The sequence below is a fragment of the Ahaetulla prasina genome, chromosome 14, assembly GCF_028640845.1.
Source record: "Ahaetulla prasina isolate Xishuangbanna chromosome 14, ASM2864084v1, whole genome shotgun sequence".
Classification (NCBI taxonomy): Eukaryota; Metazoa; Chordata; class Lepidosauria; order Squamata; family Colubridae; genus Ahaetulla; species Ahaetulla prasina.
The window spans coordinates 1,232,979-1,250,841 of NC_080552.1; the positions used below are offsets into that span (position 1 = coordinate 1,232,979).

The following is a 17,863-nucleotide window of genomic DNA, read 5'->3' on the forward strand; positions in this document are numbered from 1 at the left end:
ACCTCTTTTCCACCTTTCTCTGACTTTTATTCTTTTAATATTCCCCCTCAGTTTTTCTCCTCTTCTCTTTATTCTGTCACTGCTAATCCCAGTGTAATCATCTATTTTTTTCACTTTTAATTTTCCCCCTCAATCTTTTCTTTTTTTCTCCCCCCCCCTTTTTAAAATTCTTTTCCCGCTCTCCATTTTTATGTTTTCACTATCAATCCCAATATGATCATCTATATTATCCTCACTGATTTCTTTTTTAGCATTATATCTCATAATTTCCTCATCCTCTCTTTTTTTATCTATTTATCTATTCCATTAATAGACTCTCGCACCATCTGGAGCATCTCCCATAATTCCTCCCAATTCTCCATATTTCTGATATGAGGAAAACAACTTTTTAAATTTGTTTATCTTAACTTATATGTAGTCCAAATTCAAATTTACTTTGACTTAATCCAAATTCAAGTCCATATAGTATCTCTTTTCTTCTTTGTTTTTGAAAATGTCCAATTCAAATGTACTTTTAAACTGTTCCAATTAAAGTCTTTGCCAATTCCACTCCCTTTTTTTACAATCTCATGGCAGCTGTATAAACAAAGCCTCCTCCTGGCTTTCCCACGTTGATCTAAATGATGCAATACTTTCTTTCCTCCAGCAGATGTCTCTCTTCAATTCACAAATGCTTCAGCAACAAAATATCACTTGTTAATCCACAAAGTTAATTACTTCCTGTCTTAATCCTTTTGTTAGCAACCAATGTTTTTCTTCAATTTTCTGTCCCTTTTAGTATTTTGGTTTCTTCCAAAGCCAGTTTTAAATTCAGATGGAAAGTTTCCTTTTTGGGGCTTTAATTACAAAGTTCAACTTTACTTTTGTTTTCTTCTATTTGTATTTCCACATGCCAATTAGCCGCTAGTTTCAAATTAAAAACTTCTTTTAAGCTTTTATAAGTTTTCTTCTTACCTCTGAGTTGGCAAATCACTCATCCAGTAACAATACTCCATTCAATCACCGCTTCTGCTCAGATCTCTTTTTGTGGCTGCCCCAGCTTGTGACAGCTCTAATGGCTGTCTTCCCGTGCCATTGAGTCAAGGCTAATGTTGGCGCTCCAGGGAATTTGCCACTTCCCTGTTTGCACCGATCCATGCCTCCCTTCTTTGTTGTCTCTCCAAGACGGCTATGGTCCATAAAGGACCCCCAAACGGCTGGGATATCGACGTTTCCTCCAGAGCCCCAGGGAACCGCCGTTCCGCAGCGACGTTGGCCATGCCCCTCCTCTCCAAATATACACAAGTTCTTGTGTGCTCAGGCTCAGTTTTTAGTGACAGCCTTATCACAAGCTAACAGCTCTGATTGGTCTGCAGGTCTGGGCTCTTCATCACGTTTCTACTTTTCAGCCCATCATGGCTCACCTTCAAAGTGGGGCCTGACACCTGGGTACCTTATATTGCTTGAATCTGAAGCAAACGATATATGTGGGACAATGACCCCGTCCCCTCAAGTCCCATCTTCAGCCTTTCAGGTCAAGAGAATTTTCAGTGGGCAGGTCCTGATTTCCTCTTCTATCCTCCGTCTGCTTGGTGAGACTCGATGCAAATCAGCTTTTTCTGCCAGGCATCCTGCATCATTACAAACCTGGTTTCAGGGTGGGTGTGCGAGCGAGTGTGAGCTCCTCAGAGGCCAAAGGGGACCTTAAGAGTAGAGATGAGTTCTGATCCTTCCAAGAAGGCCTCACCAAGGTAGAAAAATTGCGCAGCTCAGCTGGGATCGTCAGAACCCTTTAAAAGCATTTTTTCTACTCAGCCGAAGAGGTTGTTTTAAAAAAAGCTTTTAAAAGGCTCCTCTGGCAATCCCAGCTGAGTTGCCTGATCGCTAGAACCTTTTAAAAGCATTTTTTAATAACCTCTTCGGCGGAAGAGGTTGTAGAAAAAATGCTTTTAAAAGAAAAAAAAAGTTGACCATGCCCACCCAGTCACACTACACCCCCCACCCCACCCAAGCCGTGCCCACAGAACCGGTAGAAACAAATTTTACATTTCACCCCTGGGTGAACCCTGTGCTCCAATGCCAAGAATTGTTGTAGGCTACCTTGCAAAAGGTAGAAGGTCAGCCCAATTGTCCTAAACAAAGATGATTACTTACGGGACCGCCTGCTGTTACCTCATGCCTCCCACCGACCTGTACGCTCTCACAGAGAGGGACTTCTCAGGGTGCCGTCCGCCAAGCAATGCCGGCTGGCGGCCCCCAGGGGAAGGTCCTTCTCTGTGGGGGCTCCCACACTCTGGAACGAGCTTCCCCCGGGTTTACGCCAAATACCTGACCTTCGGATCTTCCGCCGCGAACTGAAGACACATCTTTTCATTCGCGCGGGGCTGGCTTGAATTTTATTGGTCTTTTAAATTTCTTAAATTTTTAATATCAATTTTAAATGGGATTTTAGTTTCTTATATATTTTAAAGTTTCGGGCTAATTATAATAAGTTTTTTAATTTACATTTTAAATTGTACATTGTATTGTCTTTTTTTACTTCTGCCTGTACACCGCCCTGAGTCCTTCGGGAGAAGGGCGGTATAAAAATCAAATCAAATCAATCAATAAATAAATAAATTAGGGGGCTGGGGACTAAAACGTATGAAGAATGGTTGCAAGAACTGGGCATGGCTAGTTTAGTGAAGAGAAGGACCAGGGGAGACGTGATAGCCGTCTTCCAATATTTGAGGGGGGTGGAAGCTATTCTCCAAAGCACCTGAAGGCCAGACAAGGAACAATGGATGGAAACTGAATCAGGAGAATTTTTCTGACAGTGAGAGCAATCAACCAATGGAACAGAAGTTGCATTCAGAAGTTGTGGGAGCTTCATCCCTGGAAGCTTTTAAGAAGAGACTGGACTGCCAGCTGTCATCTGGCAGCCACATTTCCTACCTCTTGTCACTCATGGTGGTAGCCAAACCTCCTTAATGCCGCCACCACTGAGAGCATCACCATAACTGCACTTGACGTTGCCTTTCGTGGCATGTTATCAAAAGGGAGGGAAACAATCTTCCCATGAAAGAATGTGATAAATTTGGTCTCAGCCTTAAAAACCACCAACTTCCAGTGAGGCTGAGTAGGTAACCAACCATTACCAAGGATAGCTGCCCTTGCCTGCCTGTTTAGTTTTCATTCCCTTTTTCCTCTTTGCAGAACGCCACTTCCAGAGGCTGGGCCGGCTACTCCAGGCCTCCATGTTCCTCGATTTCATGTGGCAAAACATGAGGTTGGCTGAGGCTCCCAGGTGGGACGAAGAGATGGAGACATGACGGCTGAAGCTCATCTGCCAGTACTTGTCCACATCCCAAAACAGTTTGACACTCCCTCACCAACAATGTTTTAAAGAATGCTTTATATAATAAATATATAATAACTACATGCTTATTTGTATAAATAAACTTGTCTCTCATTTGCTGGGCCATACAAGTTCTCCACCCTTTTAAAAAATAACACACTTAATTCCTTAACAATCCTGATCTTTCACAGATGAAGTAATCTACATAGTTTCACAGTCACCCTTTGGGAGGGTGATGAACAGCGTGGCTTAGTTCACCAAGCTTGCTCTTCACCATAGATGATTGAACAAGCCACAGTTGATATAGTTGGAACAACATGTTGAGGCTAAACCAAACAAACCAAATGATAATCCAGTAGAATGCATGAATCAGGTCTCGCTTCTGCAGAAAGATGTCATGGCCATAAAGGCAGGAAGGATAGTTTGGAGATCCAGGAGGACAGCTAAGCCTCTGCTGGTCTGATTGTCCTGAGGGCTGGTTGTAAGCTTTGGGCGAGATGAAGCAGATGGAGACACAGGCGAAGGGTTTTGTCTTGCAGTACCTGCTTCCCATCTCTTGCAGCTGTGATGAACAGAAGCTTGCAGAGTGCGTCACAGTAGGGATGCAGCAACCTTTAGCTTAGCCCCAAAACAGGATGAAGTGAGGAAGAATCACAAGATTCCTCCCTTGGATTCTCATTGCTGTAAGAAGGGGGTGGGCAGAGAGCATCTCGCTCAGGCTTTCAGAGTTCCGTTATTACACCCTTTAACAAGAAATAGTCCTAACAGTGTCTGCTTGCTGATCTGGACTACCTCAAAGAGCTATTTTATTTATCGATGTATTAGATCTATGTGCCTCCCTCTGGGCAGCTTAAAAACATTAAAACTGCTGGACATTAAGATGACAAAGAACAGAGTAAGAAAGAGTACCACCCACCACACAGATTTTAAGCAATCACAGCATAGCTGCCAGGCTTACCCCATCAAACTCAGTGGCTCTAGTGCCCATGATTATTATCTGGATAGCATTTTTACATTATAGAAGATTTCAAGATGGCCAGAATTGCCTTGTGGTGAGATGGGTGGCAAACAAATTTAAGAAATAAATAAAAAATAAGCAACCCAGCTTGTCTTAATAGAATAGAATAGAATAGAATAGAATAGAATTTTATTGGCCAAGTGTGATTGGACACACAAGGAATTTGTCTTGGTGCATATGCTCTCAGTGTACATAAAAGAAAAGATACGTACTTGCTTATTTAAATTTAGATGTCTAGTAGCGAGTTATGCACTAATTTCCAAATTTAATACACATCCTGTTACATTCATAAGTGGATAAAGTTGTTCCCCGTAACGGAAGTTTTTATTCTGCAAGTGAGATAAGTGAGGAAAGGTTCCGTGAAATGTAACTTGTTGAACTTTAAAAAAAAAAAATGGGAAGAGACTTTCCAAAGAAATTGCAAGCAAAGTAATTTCATTTTTCGCAGGCAGATTGCTTGGAATTTGAAAGTATAGCATATTTATTACATGCCATTTTATTAATTCATATTTGTATAGTCTTAATAACCCTCAAGCCTCTAGATGGAAATCCATTATTAAAATATTAAAATACATTAATAAGTAAGGAATACCTAAAAGTATTAAAATACGTCCATTCCAGTATATTATTAAATAAATATCTACTGTAGACCCCAACCTGGGTACGGCAGTCAACAACTCATGGGTGTTGATAGTTGAGTAGAAGGTAGGACTACTAGTGAGCTTCAAAGGGCCACGCGGGCCTCAGTTCTACCTGCCCATCTCTCTTGTTCAGGCAGGATTGGGTTAAGTCCTTCACAAAATATTCTCGGTGCTCCACACAGGTATGTGTCTGCTCCATCCAGCATGGCCCAATGGTGTCCCATTGCAGGAGGTGATGTCACCCAACCTGGTGAAAAAGCTCTTAAAGTGGTGCTTTCAGCTTGATCTCTCTTTAGGAAAATGGAGGTGTGTCCCACTGTGGAAGAACGTCATCCTTTGAGCCGCTTCAGTCTGACTGTGGAAGGACATCCAATTCTAGCCCTACATAAGGAACTGAGTGATTCCTTCCATACACAACAGTTATTTCTCACGCTAATAAACCTCAGAGTCCCATGATGTTAGATGGCATCTTTGCTTTCTACAGCTGGGAACCACTTGGGCTGCTCCAGAGATCTCTGCAGAGCCCTTCTGGTTAGGCTGCTGCATTTCTGGAGGATTTCATGGGGGGAGGGGCGTGGGGGCACAATGGGTCCACTAGGCAAGGAGCCCATACCAGAGGAAGGAAGCAAATGGACAGGGTCTCCAGAAGATTCCTCTTCAAAGCCCGAATTGTTCTGCTGCCAGCTTAAGGAGGCTCTTCCTGGGTTGCCAGATGTCTGTAGAAGGGTCTCTGTGAGGACAGTGTGGCCCTTAGGATCACAGGGACCACAGAATCCTTGGTCACTCACGTTCCCGGAGCTGCTGGACCAACTCTCTTTCCCAGAGGCTGGCCTGGAATTTCCTGAGGTACTTGGAGAACGAATGCCTTTGCCTTCGAGTGAGCCAGTGACTTTGCTTTGCATCTTCTGGCTGAGACAAACCTGGTTCCCCTTTTGCTGGCCTGTGCAATTCTTGCTGCTGAGACTGGGGGCTTCAGTGAGGTTTGGCAAGGAGCTGCATAAGGAGGGAGAGGCAAGAGCCAGGAATTTGCTAAGGGGGTTTCTGTATGGCTGGAGAAACATGGAGGGAACAATGCCTGTGGTTCCATTGTACCTGGAAAGCCAAAAGGGGGACAGGTCAAGAGGAGAGGGCATCACTTCAGCTCTGCTTGATTAGCCTAAGCCAACACAGAGGGAATTCCTTTTTGTGGGTCAGCAATAACATCTAAGATTGCTCTTCTCAACAATACAGAACTGGATCTATGGCATTGTGGGGAGAGGGATATTCCCAACCTCTTCAATAAAAGTTGATTTCTTCTTTAATGTTCTAATATGAACCCTCTTGCAAAATTTCTACTTTTGGGAAAGAATTTCTGCATACAGATTTTGGAAGAAATTTTGAACTCTCCTTAAACCCCACACAGATTTGGATGCTGTTCCCCAAAGAGGAGAAAGCAAGAAAGGGGACAACAGCCACTGTTGGAGACTCCAGTTCCAATGGATCATAATTCCCCTCATTCCTCAACACAAATCATGCTACAGCTAAGAGCTGATCAACCTGTGGAGGATCTTATGTAGCCTTTCCCAGCTCCTCAGAGGCCTTTGCTAGGCCTGCCTCCCTGATTGCAAGGTTTTCGTTCTTCCAGGATGCGTCACTGATTGTCCTTGAAATCCAACCCAGCCCAACAAGCAACACAGCACTCACAGGACCTCTACAGAATTAATGTCTAATCATTCCATTGTTTCTGACGAAGTGAACTACAACTCAGGTAAGGTAATCTCTTCATAACATTTGTTAATCTGAAGATCCTCCTGATGTTTGCTTAAGAGATCCCAAGATTTTGTCTATTAATCTTTCAAGGAAGCAAGTATAATGCAGTATTTGGTATTTTTTATCAGGCTTTCAACAACCAGTAGACACCATGTCATGGTCTGTGGGCAGGAACTGACCAGTGCCCCAAATCTATATAATATATATATAAATGTATATAATATGCAAATAGATGAAGACTATTGCTTAACATAGTGTAAGCCGCCCTGAGTCTTCAGAGAAGGGTGGGATATAAATGCAAATTTAAAAAAAACCGAGTTCCTCCCCCACAGCCCAGCCCACCTCCTGGCTTACCAAACCCGCCACCAGCCACTGTCTGTTTTCTCCAGCACTTCCACCACAATCCCAAACTCAAGGGAGAGTTCATCTGGTTGCTTGGCTCTGTAGGCCTGGGTGACATAATAGAGCATCCCTGGGAAGAGAAGGAAAGAAGAAGTGTGAGTGCAAAGACGCCACTATCCCGCTTATTACAAAGCAGCTGCATCGGTTCCCATCCAGCTTCAGAACAAGAGACATTAACTCAGGAAACAGCTTCTACTTAGATAGGCAATTGTTCCGTATTTTGAGAGTTCTGCTATCACAAAGTGGCTGCTGTGAGATGTGTTCTTTTCACAAAATAGTGCTAGAAGTGGCCAGCTAGTCCTTGAATCTATTTTGAGGGTAATACAAAGAGTCCTTGACTTCCAACCAAAACTGGGATTGGAATTTCCACTGTAAGTGGGGAAAAAAAATTTCTATTCTATTCTATTCTAAATGTGAGCTGGTCATCAAGCGGCTGAATTGTGAGCCAGTCCTTGCAGAGTGGTGCTAGTACAGGTTGTAAGTCACTTTTTCCAAGACCTTGTAACTTTGAACCGTCTTTAAAGAAACAGTCATAAGTCAAGGACTGCCCATATTTTAAAAATTCCAGTGGGCTCATGTGAGCTTTCTTGCCAAAATAACATTCCTTTTAAAAAATTAAAATAATCTAAAACAGATGGAAGGGTCTGCAGGGATACTGGGACCACCAAAACACACCACCAATTTTCAATGAGTTGAAAATCTGGCTGGGAAGGGGATTGACTCCACAGCCTTTAGAAATAGAAAAAAAATGGTTGGATCTGCATGATTTAATGCCATTATCTCTGTACTACAACTTTAAGATATGTGGACTTTGACTCCCAGAATTCCCCAGGGAGCATGGGAGTTAAAGTCCACCTATCTTAAAGCTGTAATTTTGGAAAACACTGGTCTATAAGAAAGAGTTAGGGGGGGCAGTTAGGATTCACCTTCCTCGTCATTGTCTTCCATGATGGGCATTTCTTTGCTGTCTTCCAGGTATGGAGCTGGGAACCAGGCGATTTGCTTTCGGTTGTTTTCCACTAGCCACCATCCTGAGGCAAAAGATCATGGAGGGGTCAAGAAATGAGCTGGTGCTCCCTGGCATTCCTTGGGGGAAAAGATAGACATGCAGGCATGGAGGGATTGCCAATTGGCATCGATCTTCTATTCCCACCCAAAGGCACTCAGCTTCCTTTGAGAGCCATAATTAGACCTTAAAAGCAAGTCAAGGGAGAAGGCCTATTGACATGGCCTGGTGAATGCTAGGCTTGGATCTGGGCCTCAGCAAATGATTCCCCTCCCATTTGCATTGAGGTGCTTCCAAAGTCTTCCTTCAGTTGACCTGGGAGACTGGGGGGCTTCATGAACAGTGCCCCAAGGTTCTGTATTAGGCCCAATACTCTTCAATAAACGATTTAGATGAGGAAACAGAAGGAGAACTCATCAGTTTTGTAGATAACACCAAGCTGGCATGAAGAGCCAACACCCAGGGAAATCTCGGCAGAATCCAACAAAATGAAATTTAATGTACAGAAAACCAAGGTCTTAAACTTAGATAAGAAAAATCAAAAGTACAGGGACAGACTAGGTGAAACCTGGCTCAACACTAGTAACTGTGAGAGGGATCTTGGAGTCCTAGTGGACAGTCAAACTATGAGCCAAGACTCAGAGTGTGCAGTGGCAGCCAAAAAAGCCAATGCAGTCCTAAACTGCATTAACAGAGGAATACAATCAAAATGAAGTGAGGTACTAATACTACACTATAAAGCCTTAGTAAGACCACACCTAGAATACTGCATCCAGTTTTGGTCACACCAATACAAACAAGATGTTGAGATTTTGGAAAAAGTTCAGAGAAAAGCAACAAAAATGATTAGGGATCTAGAAGCTAAAACATACAAAGAAAGATTGCAGGAACTAGGTATACCTAATCTAGTGAAAAGAAGGTCTGGGGTGACATAATAGCAGTCTTCCAATTCTTGAAGGGCTATCCCAAAGAAGAGGGGGTCCACCTATTCTCCAAAGCACCTGAAGGCAGGACAAGAAACAACGGATGGAAACTAACCAAGGAGAGAAGCAACATAGAACTAAAGAGAAATTTCCTAATAGTAAGATCAATTGAAATTGCCTTCAAAAGTTGTGGGTGCCCCATCACTGAAGGCTTTTAAGAGACTAGCCAGCCTTTATCAGAAATAGCATAGGTCTCATGTGAGAGCAGGGAATTGGACTAGATGACCTCCAAAGTCCCTTCAAACTCTGTTACTGTTGCTTACTGTTATTTGCCTCACAAGGTTGTGGTGGGGTGGAAAGGAAGAAGAGGAAGGAGGATGAGATACGATTGCTGCCTGGAATGATTTATAAAAATAATAAAGGCAGGATTTTAAAAAATCTTTTTAAAAAATACTTAGATGGGAGACCACGCAAACAGCAGGGACAAATTACTTCTCTGTTGTTGCCAGAGAAACAAGCCAGAGCCATGAAGAGCCCAATTCAAAAGAGAGGAGGTTCTTTCAGCCCCTGGGAGCTGTTTGCTGAAACCCAGGGAATTCTGAAAAGGGATTGGCACTCAAGCCAGGGTTCCTCAACCTTGGCCACTTTAAGCTGTGTGGACATCAACTCCCAGAATTCCCCAAACATCATGGCTAACTGGGGAATTCTGGGAGTTGAAGTCCACAGTTTAAAGTGACCAAGGTTGGGAAACACTGCTCTGGCTCCTCCTGCTCTATCCATCCATACCACTTGAGCAGCAAACTCTCCTGAAAAAGCTACTCTCTGCAAGAAATTTGAATGGTTTTGCAATCCTCCCAGTTTTTTGCAAGGTAGGGAAGCCCCAGATGAAAATAAATCTGGCTAATCTAAGGAGAATGCTGCAGAAGCAGGCTTGGATCAAGAATCTCATTCTTATTATCCTCCGTTGGGTGAACCAACCATCTGCATGATACGGTTGGTTTGATTTTGGTTCAGCCTTTGTGCGAACTTTCCAAGGGCAGCTTGTAAATCATGATTTGTGGCTTAGAAGTGGTTTATAAACTCTGCCTGTGTGGGGTTATAAGGCACACTGTTGTGCAAACCTAACCAATTTTGTTAAAGTGCAAGATGGTGAGTTCTAGCCCAGCCTTAGGCATGAAAACCAATTGAGTGTTCTTGGGTCAACCATCAGGAGAATGTGAGTTCTAGTTCCGCCTTCGGCTGGCTGGGTGACTTTGGGCCAGTCAATCTCTCTCAGCCCAGCCTACCTCACAGAGTGGTTGTTGTGAGGAAAATAGGAAGGAGTATTAGAGATGTTTACCCCTTGAGTTACTTCTACAAAAAATAAAGAGAAATATAAATCAATTCATTTAATTATATAAATAGATAACAAATGAGCCATGGTTTAGGAGTGACCGCAGACAACATGCAGCCAGGCCGTAGCGTGCAGTTTCTGCCGGAAGACCCATTTTTGGGCTCTCTACCTGTCCTGTCCTTCATCAGCACTTCCAGCTTTTCTGCCTTGGTGGCTTCGAAGGGCTTGTTCTGGGTGTCTTGCGTTCGAAAGGGTGCAACGCATTGGTACATCTGGGAGATGACCGGCTGTGTGATGGTCAGGGTGGGAGCCCTGGGAGCCTCTTTCTTCCTCTCTCCCATTTCAGAAGGCAAAACGATGATGCTGCAAGAGGAAAGTCAGGACCTTCAAAGAGACGTTGCAACCGCAGTTTCTTCCGGGGAGTCCTAAAGCTTGGAACAGCATTGCAGGCAGTCCCCAGAGCTGGACGAAGGGGCTTGTGAGGCCCTTGCGGCCACCTGATTGCCATCGGAGTGCTTGGAAGGTCCCCAATCTCTGCCCCCTGCCAAGAGGGTGCCTCTCGTCTTTGGGGACTGGCTGACAAAGCTCCGGATTTTGGCCCAGGGCACTTTCAAGCCACCCCCAGAGTCCAGGGGCCTCTCCTCCAGGGTGGGGCTTTCTCAGGCAGACAAGAGGGCTCCCCTCAGCAGGCAGCAGCAGGTTGGGTTTCTGCAGGGAGGTTTTGTTTTCCGCCTGGATCCTCGCTTGGATTTGGGCATGGAGCTTTGTCAACGAGGGAGAGGAGAGGGGCTTTCTGCTCTGGGAGTGGCTGAAAAGGCTCCCTGCCAAAACCCAAGCGAGGATTTTCAGCTGCTGAGCTTCTTGGCTCTGGGGCTGAAAATGCAAGCAGTTCTGAGGCTCTTTTGTGGTGGCTTTGCAAAAGACCATTGTATTCCAAGGAGTTTAGTTACATATTTTGATTTCCTCTTCATACCAATATGAAAATTCTATAACCTTAGAGTTCTCCCTGAGTCAATCTGCGTGTTTTTCAGTTTTGCTTGCTGAATAAAGGAAAACAGCTTGTGAAGTTCTGACTTTTCTTTCCCATCCCAGTGTTACCCAGTCAAGATCAGATCTTGCAGTCTCAGGATTCAGTTACAGGTAGTCCTTGACTTATAACGGTTCATTTAGTGACCATGCAAAGTTACAGCAGCACTGAAAAAATGACTGTTTTTCACACTTACAACTTTTGCAGCATCCCACATGATCAAAATTCAGCTGCTTGGCAATTGGTTCATATTTTATTCCTATTACCCATCTCCTTCCACTAACTATATGAATGTAACCGTTGCTTGTATCCTTACGATTTATATTGACTGTTTCCTAATATGATCAATTGCTTATTTGTACCCTATGACTATCGTTAAGTGTTGTAAGTGCTGTACCTTGATGAAGGTATCTTTTCTTTTATGTACACTGAGAGCTTATGCACCAAAGATAAATTCCTTGTGTGTCCAATCACACTTGGCCAATAAAAAGATTCTATTCCACTCCATTCCATTTATGACGGTTGCAGAGTGCTGGGGTCTTGTGATCAGCTTTTGCAACTTTTGACAAAGTCAACTGGGAAGCCAGGTTCACTTAATAACCAGGTTATTGGCTTAACAAATGCAATGATTCGCTTAACAATAGTGGCAAGAAAAGTTATAAAATGGGGCAAACTCACTGAATAAATGTTTCACTTGGCAATATAAATTTTGGGCTCAATTGTGGTTGTAAGTCGAGGACCACCTATATTTATACATTTATAAATAAATAAATAAAAATAAATAAATAAATAAATAAATAAATAAAAATGTATATTTATACATTTGGAAGCAGGGCATGAAATCTTGATGCCAAATTTTAATAAAATTTCCCTTTTAGTTCTGATCTTCTGCACAAGTTGAGCCCTCTGTGCTGTGCTCCCAGGGCTTTGGAGTGTCTCCACGGTTGTCAAAATGGCTCCTAGAGTTGCAGGGAGAACATCCTGTTTGATGTGTTTCTGTTTAATTTGCCTGCTACAGTTCAAAAATAAAGCTTAAAATCTTCTTACCTATTGCATTCATCCTCATCTCTGGATCCTCAAAGATCAAATTGTCTGGCACCTGGCCACTACCTGACCCTTGGCCAAACTCTCACCCCCGAACCTCCCTCCCTCCTTCCCCGTCCAGCAGCATCTGGGCTTGTAATGTCCCACTGACTTGATTGTGAGGAGCCAGCAGGATGTTGCTTTTTCTAACGACCTGGCATTCACTTAACAATGGCAACCGGGACTTCCTGGATTTCTGTTGCTAAGTAAATGGGTTGCACTTTACGACTGCATTGGTTAGCAACAGCAGCCCTGGCCCCACTTGTGGTTGTAGGTTGAGCTTCTCCCATAGGGCTCAGTGCTCTTGCATTCATGCTAAGCAATGTGCAGCAAATCACAAACGGCTTCAGTTTCACTTCAAAGGGCGGATGACTTGCTAAACTACATTTTATCCTCACAGGTGGTGCAAATTCAACCCAGGTGTTTAGCTAGAGTTCTATGTAACACGTGAACCCCATAAATTGGTTGAACAAACAATGAATTGGTTTACAACTAACTAAATTGTGTCATTTAAGTGCAGAACATGGGCAGCTATATAAATTTTCTAAAAAAAATAAATCTGAATAAATAACTTACATTCACAGCCAAACAGATGATTCATTAACATTTCATCTAATGAAACAAAAGCTTTTACCGTCCTATCTAGCATTGTGCACAGTTAAAATGATGAAATCTGAATGCTGTACTACCAGCAATTCAATGGTTAGAACTGACTTCTGATGCAGCCAGTGCCCTTCAGATGATAGTTGGACTACTATCATCCCCAGATGCTAGGCAGATTGAAAGAGATTGCTCTGATCCATTTTGTTTCTGCTAAATTATGATGTTGTTATTTTAAAATGTATATTGGAATTATGCTAAATTATGCAAATTATGCAAGTCCAATGTTTTACTGATACTTTATGGAGATAACCTTAGCTATTATTGCAAGCTCACCTAGAGAGGCAGTCTATCGGAGTAGAGTGTGCAGGATTTTAGGGTCAAAAGGACAGCTGGGCTTCCAGGCCTGGCATGATTGGGGAGGCAAGGACCTTTGGCACTGCCACCCACAGACACAGAAGAGAGCAATGGAAGAAACTCTGGAGTGATAAAACCGCCCTCTCAGCCTTAATGAAGCCAAGTAATGAATTTGTGTGGCCTAAAGTGATTTTGTTGTATCTTTTCTGAATATCAGAAAACAATTCTTGTTGAATTTTTCTCTCCTGCAGGTTGAAATTGAAGCCATTTGAAGCAGGCTGGCAGAAATCCTGGAACCGTTGCCAAGATGTTACCGAACAAAAGCTAAGAAGCCAACATGAAAGAATCCTAGTGACTGTTGTCTATGGAAAGCAAGTGAAATCAAAGTCTATACTTCTGAGTCTCACAGTACGAAGAGCTAGTTGGCAGGAGAGTCTGTTTCCACCTGTCTCTTATTCTTGTAATGGCAGATCTAAAATCAAGTTGTTTTCCTCTGCTGATGTGGACACTAGCTCTCGTGTATTTAGCCTTTCCTTTGAGATGGCTTGCATCTGAGTTTCCCCTCATGGACAACCACAACCTGATAGGATTGGAAGTAGCTGCCTAACTCCCAGGTACTTGTTCTCAGTGGTTGGAGGTTTGGGGGGTGGTACTTGGCACTGGGTCTCCCTGGTCCTTCTCCAGCACTCTCCGAGATATCAGAGTTGGTAATTTTGCCTGTCTTTTTATGAAATACTTCCTTTTCTTCACTAACCCTGAAGCAAAACATATTGAAGATGGAGAACAGCCCATTGCTTGGCTAGAGTTGTGATTCCAGGAGAATCTGAAACAATTTGCATTTCTCTAAAGTAGAATATGTGTGTGTATGTGTGTGTGTGTGTGTGTGTGTGTGTGTATACCAGCTATTTTAGAGAGATGCAGATTGTTTCCAGCTCTCCTGGAATCACAAATCTAGCCAAGCAATGGGGCTGTTCTCCATCTTCAATATGTTTTGCTTCCAGGTGGGTGAGGAAAAGGAAGTATTTTATAAAAAGGCATAATTTGATTGGTTTCCTTTGGTTTGTTATGAAGTACTTTGCAAACCTTGGCCATGGATGAGGGTTATGGAGGAGGCATATCTGCAACTATTACTACATCCCACCTTTATTCTCTTACAAATCCAAATGGAATGCATAATGCTCTAGCCTTCCCTTTTCCCCACTGCAACACTGAGGTGGGTTGTGCTGGCCCAAAGTCTCCCAGCTGTCTGGGAGTCTGGAGCGCTCCCCTCCCAGGGATGAGTTGGGCACCTCCCCACTGCCATGAAGCCTGAAGTCAGGGAAATCCTCACCTGAGGCAGCAACATATACTGTACGTCAGGTGTACGTCAAGGAGTTTTTTCCCCCCCTTGTCTCTGGGTCTCCAGGAAAAGCATTCTGGAGACGAAAGCAGGCCCGTGGCTTGAACTATGGCTGCCGGTAATTCTGCCTTCAAGCCACAACATGATTTGATGTTTCAACTGATGTAACGTATTTTATGTAATGGCCTGTAATGCAACCATAGTTAGCTTTTTCACGAAGTCCCTGGGAAACTGATGTTGCTGGAATGTGTCTAGTGGGTGTGAGGAATGCAGTAGAGTCATGGAACGAACAGTGAGGGGGTAAAGTTCCTGACGTGGATGGGGCAAGATGTACTATCCACGTAAGTAGTGGGTTTCAAAGTTTTTTACTACCGGTTCTGTGGATGTGGCTTGGTGGGCATGACAGGGGAAGGATACTGTAAAATCTCCATTCCGTCCCCACTCCAGGGGAAGGTTACTGCAAAATCCCCATTTCCTCCCTATCAGCTGGGACTTGGGAGACAGAGAATAGATGGGGGCGGGGCCAGTCAGAATTTTTACTACCAGTTCTCCAGAACCTGCTGAAACCCACCTCTGATCCACGTGGATTCTGAATAAATGTGTCGGGTATAAAGAGAAGGCTGAACCCAGACCCCAAAGTTTGGGATGACTCTTGTTGGAGCAGGGGACGCCCTGAGTCTGTTTCCCAACCCACTCTAATGCAGGCTGATCACCTGTGTTGAGAGTGTAGGTGAGCATTGTGTGAATGAGTAGCCTAGAGGGGCAGCAATGCTTACAGCAACTTGAGTGGCATGACTTACTGTAGTAAGATAACCTTGCAATTAGACAAATATAAAAGAACTAATTAAGCTTAACTGCACGCTTGCCTTGCTTTTTGTCTGAATCACACAAGAATAAAACAAGTATTGGAAAACTTCAGTTTGAGTGGCTTGAACTCAATGTTATGCCACGGAGCCTACTGAAATTCATGTTTCTTCGCTGCTCTTCCCTAAGAAACCTCTTTTCTTAGATGTACCTGTTTTCTGGAAAGGGGGGCTCCAGATCCTGGCTGTGGGCTTCAAGAAACTTAACCACGTCTTCTCCTCGGGAGATTTTGGCTTGAGTCTTCAGCAGCTCCTGGCAGTAAACCTCCAGCAGCTTCAGTGTCTCCATGCAGCGGCTCAACTTCTGATTCTTTCTCAGCATCGCATTGGCATCTGTGAAGGGGGATGGGAGAATTACACCTGAAGGAGTTCCCCTTCTGGGCATGCTTCCATGCAGCACTACAATTTGTGTGGGACGTAATGTCCAGCTCTAGAAGAACCCAGCAGTGTGGAATTCTGCAGGAGTGGAAAAGCACAAACAGGCCTTTTCATTGTGAACTTAAAGAGGCATCAATGCTGTACAATTATTCCTTTGGAGGAGGGAATGAAACTAAATTATATATTGAATTTGACAAATCTTTCTTCCCATGACTGAACAAAGAACAGAGATCTAAGATGATAAGAAGCTGTTTTTAATTGGTAATTCCCTGAGCCTAAAGCAGCCCCTCTCTTGTGATCTTTGTGGCCAGACAAAACCTGCATTTGTAGAATATTTTACATATATTAGGCAAACTTCTGCAAAACTTAAAGTGCCCATTTTCCCCCTCTGTCCTCCAAGTCTCCCCTAAAGCCCACCTCATAAGGTACCCAACATATTCTGTGGCCTCCAAAGGCCAAATAAATGCACCCCCCAGAGTTACTCCCCTCTGCACGTAGCCACTATGGCTTTCAGTTTACATGAATGCACTACTGTGTGGATGGTTTGTAAGGAGGGGCTGCTGATTTAGCACTTCCATCACCATTTTAGTTGGTCATGGATGTCCAGCCTTAAATTACAGAGCTTCTCAATCTTACTGAGTGTTGATGAGAGCAGCAAGGATGACTTAGAATTAGAATGGTGAGCAGAATGTGTCACCCGTCGAATTCAAGCTAAAACCCAACGAAAGCCCAGTCTTCCCTTTTACCTCGAAATCTTGGGAGGGTCCGGTCGGACTTTTTCAATAAACCACTCTCAATGGGGAATTTTCTCTTCAGTCCTTTCTGAAAAGAAAGCCAGAAATGAGCCCATGCTGCTTGGCCAGCTCTGCAGGGAAACAGTCAAACTCGAGTTCAACTTAAACTTACATGGAGGGTCCTAAATTCTTCAAATGTCCTGTAAATGAGAACCTGGGTTTGGTCAGACCAGGAGACAGAAAGCATGCCGGTCTGGGGAAAAAACACACAGAATCCACTTTAATCTAAATCATACAATGCTCTCTTTCTAGCAGAAATGGAACTCAAGTCAATTAACAAGAATTTCTTTTATTTTAAAAAAATAAAAAGAATACAATGTTAGTCATAACAGGCAGGCTACTCAGTTGTAACGGAGAACAGATTAAGCCTTGGGGATGACCGAGGCATCTCCCAGGGAGCAAAAGAGGAGAAGTCCAAGGTATCCAAAGTTGCCACTTTGCCAAAGCTGGGTTACCACTAGGATCCAACCTGTCATTCAGATTCTAAGATGAAAATTGGCTAGCAAACAATTCACCTTCGTGGGCTACTTTGAGCCTGGAAAGCTCTGACTGCAGGCAGAAAAATGGAAACTAGTACCAAAAGCAACATAAAAGCCCAGGCTTCCCAAGGACCTCCTGCAGATTAACAGGGGGCCCCACGGCTCAGCTCAGGTCAAACTACCTTCTGCCGGCCATGCTTCAGCAAGCCCACGGCTGTCACCTCCACGGGAAACCTGCTGCTGCCCATCCTTCCGGCTTGGTCTGGAGCTCTGCCTGGACGGACAGGTGTCTTAGCAGCCGCAGCAGTGGCAGGGAGGAGGGGCCACTGGCTGGCCCGCCTTGCCCACCCCTCTGGCCCACCCCTCCACAGGGCCTGCCCTTGCCAAGCACTCCAGGATGCAGAGCGAAGGGAGGCCAAGGCTTTTCTCGGTAGGGCAGCTGGAGAGGTTCAAAACACACACACACACACACACACCATTCAAACTCTACTTGGCAAGGCTCACTCTGGACCAGCAGTGAAGCCGCCCCCAAGAATTCTTGCAGAGAATGAGAGG

The 17,863-nt window shown here is 43.9% G+C and overlaps 2 protein-coding genes across 2 annotated transcripts in view; one reads left to right on the forward strand and one right to left on the reverse strand.

Annotated features, from left to right (window-relative positions):
- Positions 1-3,399, forward strand: part of TBL3 (transducin beta like 3) — a 38,793-nt gene extending 35,394 nt beyond the window's left edge. The window contains exon 22 of the mRNA XM_058157411.1: positions 3,175-3,399. Coding sequence (XP_058013394.1) covers positions 3,175-3,290 — 116 coding nt within the window. The 3' untranslated portion in view covers positions 3,291-3,399. The remainder of the gene's footprint in view (positions 1-3,174) is intronic.
- Positions 3,400-4,646: 1,247 nt separating this feature from the next.
- On the reverse strand, positions 4,647-17,541 carry NOXO1 (NADPH oxidase organizer 1). Its single transcript, XM_058157431.1, has 8 exons — positions 17,491-17,541; positions 16,942-17,022; positions 16,782-16,857; positions 15,810-15,990; positions 10,558-10,751; positions 8,053-8,157; positions 7,079-7,196; positions 4,647-6,067 (listed from the first exon to the last, which is right to left on the reverse strand). Exons 2-8 carry the CDS (start codon positions 17,014-17,016, stop codon positions 5,434-5,436), a joined length of 1,383 nt encoding a protein of 460 aa, XP_058013414.1. The 5' UTR covers positions 17,017-17,022; positions 17,491-17,541; the 3' UTR covers positions 4,647-5,433.
- Positions 17,542-17,863: the final 322 nt, after the last annotated feature.